A 6,650-nucleotide genomic window follows, 5' to 3' on the forward strand; every position below is an offset into this window, starting at 1 on the left:
ATTCATAAAAAATACATTTTTTTTTTTTCTAGTAAAAATTCTTACTACTTTTGATACGGCTTCTATTCTTTCTATTTTTTTTACTATAAAAAGTATAAAGTAACAAAAGATACAATAGGACATTACAATCGTGCTAAAAGTGAATAATGAGACTATTTTTCGATCACGAATGAAGTATTACCTTTAATATATATTTACTAATATAAGCAACTACATCTATTATTATTTTTTTGGAATATACATTTATTAAAATGAATAATATAAAATATAAAAACAGTAAAAATTGGTATATTATCTAATATATATAACATCCAATTGAGTCTAATTTACATTTATTCAACGCAACTTGGCACAACTAATTAAAATTAGTTAAGAATTAAAATAATTAGGAACACGACTGAATTAAGATTATTATTCATACATTTTATTTTCTTTATAAAAAATTACTTAATGTGTTTCCTTGGGAATCTTTTCAGATTTTAGTTATTCGGCCATCTTTGAATTTCTATTTATTTTTATCATTCACATCATTTTCTCTCTTTGTTGCATGGAGAGATAGTACTATCACTACAAGAAAAAATCATTTTTGTAACAAAATTTTTTTGTCACAAAATTTACTTTTTCCGTTACTAATGACATTAGAGATAGAATTAGGAATGGAATTACGTTAGCTACGTGAACTTTAGGAACGGAATTCCGTTACAAATATATTATTTTTTTGTAGTGTATGTAGAAAATAAAACATATTATCTCAAAAGCACCAAACATAATCTTTATAATTCAAACCTCCGACATTTCCGGGTCATGCATAACACATATAGTTCGTTTAGTACGACTTGTCTTATCAAACCTTGTTTGCAGTCTATTAAATTCAGAAGAAAATTTACTTAAAACGCATTCAAAGAATAGCTGCCTCAAATTTCTACATCATTAAGAAAATAATAATAATAAATAGAAGGCAAAAAATGTTAGTTTTTTTTTTTTTTTTTTTTTTTCAAATTAAAAAAAAAAAAACACTATTTACGTTATATAAGATTTTCATAAAAATAAACTATTTTTTTCACAAATTTTAATATCAAAATAAATTAAATAAAAAGTCAAATAAATATTTCAATATCAAAACCTAACAAACCCTAAATTGCATGGTATATTGGAATCTAAACAGCTGTCTAAATAACATTTTCAATAGTTGAAGTTGCTAGTAGTGTGGGTCAAAGGTCACTTCAATAAAAGAGCATATTTTCTAGACATTTATCCTTACCTATAAATAATCATACAAACTTCACTACTTAAACACAAAAGTAGAAAGAAATACAACTAAGGGATCCTCTCTTATAAAATCAATCAAATATATGCTCTCAAAAATGGAGGTTTTCTTGGCAACCATTCTTTGCCTATTTGTCTCCATCATCCTCTTATCTCTCCATTTCCTCTTCTCCAAGTCAAAGCCACGCGCCGCCGCCGCCGCCGCCGCCCATCCTCCCGGAAAGACGGGATGGCCGGTTATCGGGGAGACCCTCGAGTTTCTCTCGACGGGATGGAAAGGCCATCCGGAGAAGTTCATCTTCGACCGTATGACAAAGTACTCGTCGCTCGTATTCAAGACTCATCTTTTAGGTGAGAAGACCGCAGTCTTTTGCGGCGCGGCCGGCAACAAATTTTTGTTCTCGAACGAGAACAAGCTTGTTGAAGTGTGGTGGCTGTCTTCGATGGACAAGATCTTCCCGTCGAACGAAACTTCTTCGAAAGAAGGGGCAATCAAAATGCGCAAAATGCTCCCGAATTTCCTCAAGCCCGAAGCCCTCCATTCCTACGTCGGGATTATGGACCACATCGCCCGGCGACACTTTGCCGACCGGTGGGACAACAAGGAAGAAGTTGTCGTCTTCCCTCTCGCAAAAAGTTTCACCTTTTGGATCGCGTGCCGGCTCTTTGTTAGCATCGAGGATCCATGTGAGGTCGAGAGGCTTTCCGCGCCGTTCAACCGTTTGGCCTCGGGGTTGATATCGATCCCCATCGACCTCCCGGGAACTCAATTTAATAAGGCGATCAAGGCATCGAATTTAATCAGGAAAGAGCTTCTTTCGATCATCAAGCAGAGGAAAATCGACCTCGCTGATGGAAAGGCGACGCCGAAACAGGACATTCTGTCGCACATGCTTCTGACGAGCGACGAGAACGGGAAATTCATGAGTGAGTTAACCGTCGCAGACAAGATTTTGGGGCTGCTCATTGGTGGCCATGACACCGCCAGCTCTGCCTGCGCCTTCATCGTCAAGTATCTCGCCGAGCTGCCGGAGGTTTACTACGGAGTCTACAAGGGTGAGCCTAGACATACATGACAAAAAATTGTTTCAAAAATTTTTCGGCTTCCAAAATATATCTTACATATTTTTTTCAAAATTTCTAAAAGTAAAATCTAATCATAATCTTTTATTTCTACTAACTTAAAATTGTTTATAAACCATCTGTAGTTTGAAAAGTAACTACCTTACTTTCCTATAATTTAGAAATTGTATAAGACTTTTTTGTATTTTAAATATATTGTATGAAATCCCAAAATTGCATGGTGTAGACTTTTGAAACCATAGGATCATTGGTAACTTTTCCCTTCTATTAAAAATGAAAGGATAACATTCTAATATTAGAAATTAAGCATTACTGAATTTTAAGCATAACTATTGATTTTCAAGTTACTTTGATTATGCGTAATTACTACCTCCATCTTCCAATTCTATTTTCATTCCCTTTGTAATAGATAATACAATTAGAGTAATATATATATACTGAATTAATTTTTACATATAATCTACTCTCGTAAACATATATATATTAATATATATATATATATATTCAAGTTTCACGAATTTTATAGAACTGGTGATTTATATTAGTGATATATACAATTTTATCTTTTATAAAATAACATTCACATTAAATATAAATATAGATTTTTAAAATATTTGAATATATATTTTTATTTTATTTTAAATCATCATATTTCAAACTTCATCCCAACAACATCTTATTCAAAAGAAGAAAAAAAAAAAATTCAATAATTCAAACAAGGGATAAGTTGGCGATGAATGCAGAACAAATGGAAATTGCGAATTCGAAAGCTCGAGACGAGGCATTGAGCTGGGAAGACTTACAAAAGATGAAGTATTCGTGGAACGTGGCCTGTGAAGTGATGAGACTCACCCCACCTTTCCAGGGTGCTTTTAGAGAAGCCATATCCGATTTTTCCTACAATGGATTCTTCATTCCAAAGGGATGGAAGGTAGTTACATATATATATATATATATATATTGTATCATATATATGTAATAATGTGATTAATAATTAGATGAAAACAACAAGCTTGAAATTTGATGCAGTTATATTGGAGCGCAAACTCGACACACAAAAACCCAGAATTTTTTCCAGAGCCACAAAAGTTTGATCCGTCGAGGTTTGAAGGATCGGGGCCTGCCCCGTACACATTTGTGCCCTTCGGAGGGGGCCCAAGAATGTGTCCGGGGAAGGAGTATGCTCGGCTGGAAATACTTGTTTTTATGCACCACCTCGTCAAGAGGTTCAAATGGGAGAAAATCATTGCGGATGAGAAAATTGTGGTCAATCCAATGACTATTCCGGCCAAGGGTCTCCCCGTTCGTCTTTTTCCACACAAACCCTAAAAGATTTATTTATTGATGTACTAGTCGCGTCACCGTGTTAATTAGACACGGGTATTAAGTTTTTTAATTTATTATTTTTGTATTTTATACTTGCATATCGATAAATTTATGTTAATAACATATTGTGTATTGTTTTATATTGATAAATATATGTTAAAAGTAATAACATATAGTTGTAAACGACCTCAATATCGTTTCTCTATTTGAGTAAGTTTGTATAAGATGGAAAAATCTAAAATACCATTGTGTTTAGTGATGATGATATTGGTAAATGGAGTTGAGAGTGAGTAAAGTTGATAATTAGATGAGACATATTTGTAGTTAATTTGGTATTAATATTAGTTGATTGATTTGAAAATTATTATTTTTTTCAAAATTATTTTCTTTTATAATAAATTACTTATAAAATATAATTTTAATAATATATACAAACCGTGTCACGAACATCAATAAATTAAATGGGTAAAGTACAATTTTGGTCCGTGTTATTTTGGTATCAAATCATCTGTTCTATTTTCTTCTATTATTTCTGTTCCCCAATAAAATGTTGCCACATGATAAAAGAATATTAATAGAATTTATGTATATTTTTATTATTATTTTATTTACTTGCTAGTTCTTAAAATAATAATAATAAAATTTATATTCTAATTTAATTTTTTTTTTCTATCTCAATTTTTATTATATTATTTTATTGTAAAAATATATCATTTTTTCAAAATATCATACTTAAAATATTGTATATTTAGACTCAAATTCTACATAATATTTGAAGAATTAATTTTCATTTAATATTTATTTTATTTTTAGTATACTATTTTATATTTAAATACTAATTTTACAAAATTTATAAAGTAATAAAAAAAATAATACAAATTAAATTAAATTTTAATATAATTTTTATTTATATTTTAGAAGAAAATTTAAACGATATATTAAATTAGTGTATTATAAAATTTGAATTTAACTGTTATATTAAAAAATAAATTTAAATTGTTTGTATAATATTTCATCAAAATATTGTGTTTAAACAATCTTTGAACATTATATTTTAAGAAAAGTAGTACTAATATATTTTTTATGATAATATAATAGTATAATAAAAATTAGGATATCAGTTGTATTAACATTTTCGCAATATTTCATCGGTTAGAATAAGGAGAAAATGAGAAAATAAGAATAGAGGATTTGATGCCTTTTTATTTACTCTCATGGAAAATTTAATTATCTTACCTTTAAACACTGATTTTATCCTTTATCTATGGAATCAATTCAATTTTAGTCCTTAATTATTATTTTTTAAAAATATATTTATTATATTATATAATCTTATCCAAATACATTATTCTCATTCTTAAATTAAGAGTTATACTTATTTTTATCCAAATATTTTCCATCCCAACGTTCCCACTCAGCCTTCCTGCTTCTGTATTTACTTCATCTACAACAATCCCGTCAAATATATAGAAAAAGTAGGCGAATTGGGTGTTCATGTATGTGTGAAAATGATTTGTTTAAATGAAAATATAATTAGTCTACGGTGAGAATTCTAATCGGAACTTAAGAGGAATTAAACCCTAAGGATAGGATCCGTTGAAATAATTGAGATACAAAAATAAAGAATATGTATAACCTTATTCGAATAGCGCTGGCGGATTCAAATATGCAAATTGACGAAATATTTTGTGTCCTGCAAGCCTATAACGCAACCCTTCCTAAAAAATCACTAGAGTTTTTGTCGTTACTACCACGATGAGATATGGAAAGTAATAAATGTTGAGCCTAGATGTGTGATCATAATCCTAATTTATATCCCTTATTATTAATTGGTCTCATTACCCAATTAATAAGTTATCGGGTTTCTGCACATAGGAGGTCCACACTTACTAAATATATTTAAACCCAATAAAGTAATAGATCACTTAATATGAGTTTTATCTTACTGATAGCTCAGATAGTTACATTTAACCCACAATTGAATTTTTAATCCAACAATCTCCCACTTGGGTAAATGTACACGGTATAACCTTATGAGCTCATAAAAATTCGCTATCAGATCATTTAATGTATATTACCAATCTTATCTAAAAATCACATCAATGCGGATCAAAGCGGTCGTCACTGCATTTTTCGCAATGAGACTGATCAGTGGTCACACATCAATATAACTCAAGATTCGATCAAGTGAGGATGCACAATATGAAAATTTAATGTAATGCGATCTTAACATGTCTATTCCAACTGATCCACCTTAACTTTAATTCAGAACAAGTTAATATTGAATTAAAACTGAATACTAAACAGTGCATGCTGAATACTGCAATATAAAATAAAGTAACTTTAATGTATTTGAACAGTACTAATTAGCTCCCACTAAACCAAAATATTAAGATGCATGTCCACTCTCATTCGAGCAATATGCTTACTGTAGAACTTATGCGGAAATCCTTTAGTAATTAAGCGGATCCACAATCATGGAAGAAAAATGAATATGTTCAATAACTAATTCATGACATGAAGTCGGACTATTAAGTAAATAATGATTATTATTATTATCAAATGATGTACTAGTTCCAATTGATTTTGAAATTATGGAAGAGACAAAACTCTATATCCGAATGAATAATAATAACTGAATTTGTTCAAAATAGAGATCAAAATTAGATTTTGACTAAAGATGGTACCATAAAAAATGTCTCATCCAAAATAAAATGGTAACCAGTACTCAATAATAATCTAAAATTGTCAATGACCTCAACTATAACCTTTTTATCGTCACTCATATAAATGTATCTTTCACCGTCAATTGATTTTTGGCAATAGACCAAAATTCACCCCCAAGTGTGTCTATGATCTAAAATTAAATTAATTTCAAAAGCAAGAACAATAGAATAACCATGTCCTCCGAAAGATCTAACTTAAGTTTCTTCAATATAGTATCAATATTAGATATGTCCAGGATGTAGTCTCTT

At 30.0% G+C, this 6,650-nt stretch overlaps 1 protein-coding gene across 1 annotated transcript; it reads left to right on the forward strand.

The window, feature by feature from the left end:
* The first annotated feature begins 1,310 nt into the window (after positions 1-1,310).
* Positions 1,311-3,890, forward strand: LOC127264669 (beta-amyrin 28-monooxygenase-like). The gene is made up of 3 exons (XM_051294164.1): positions 1,311-2,322; positions 3,093-3,280; positions 3,379-3,890. Exons 1-3 carry the CDS (start codon positions 1,353-1,355, stop codon positions 3,676-3,678), a joined length of 1,458 nt encoding a protein of 485 aa, XP_051150121.1. The 5' UTR covers positions 1,311-1,352; the 3' UTR covers positions 3,679-3,890.
* Positions 3,891-6,650: the final 2,760 nt, after the last annotated feature.

This window comes from Andrographis paniculata, unplaced genomic scaffold (genome assembly GCF_009805555.1).
Source record: "Andrographis paniculata isolate CXL003 unplaced genomic scaffold, ASM980555v1 Contig71END, whole genome shotgun sequence".
Taxonomy (NCBI): domain Eukaryota; kingdom Viridiplantae; phylum Streptophyta; class Magnoliopsida; order Lamiales; family Acanthaceae; genus Andrographis; species Andrographis paniculata.

Excerpts from the sequence above, each read along its gene's own strand:
- LOC127264669 (XM_051294164.1), top strand. The coding sequence starts at position 1,353 with ATGCTCTCAAAAATGGAGGTTTTCTTGGCAACCATTCTTTGCCTATTT. Across the intron at positions 2,323-3,092 it reads TTACTACGGAGTCTACAAGG|AACAAATGGAAATTGCGAAT; the intron begins GTGAGCCTAGAC and ends CGATGAATGCAG. Across the intron at positions 3,281-3,378 it reads TCATTCCAAAGGGATGGAAG|TTATATTGGAGCGCAAACTC; the intron begins GTAGTTACATAT and ends AATTTGATGCAG.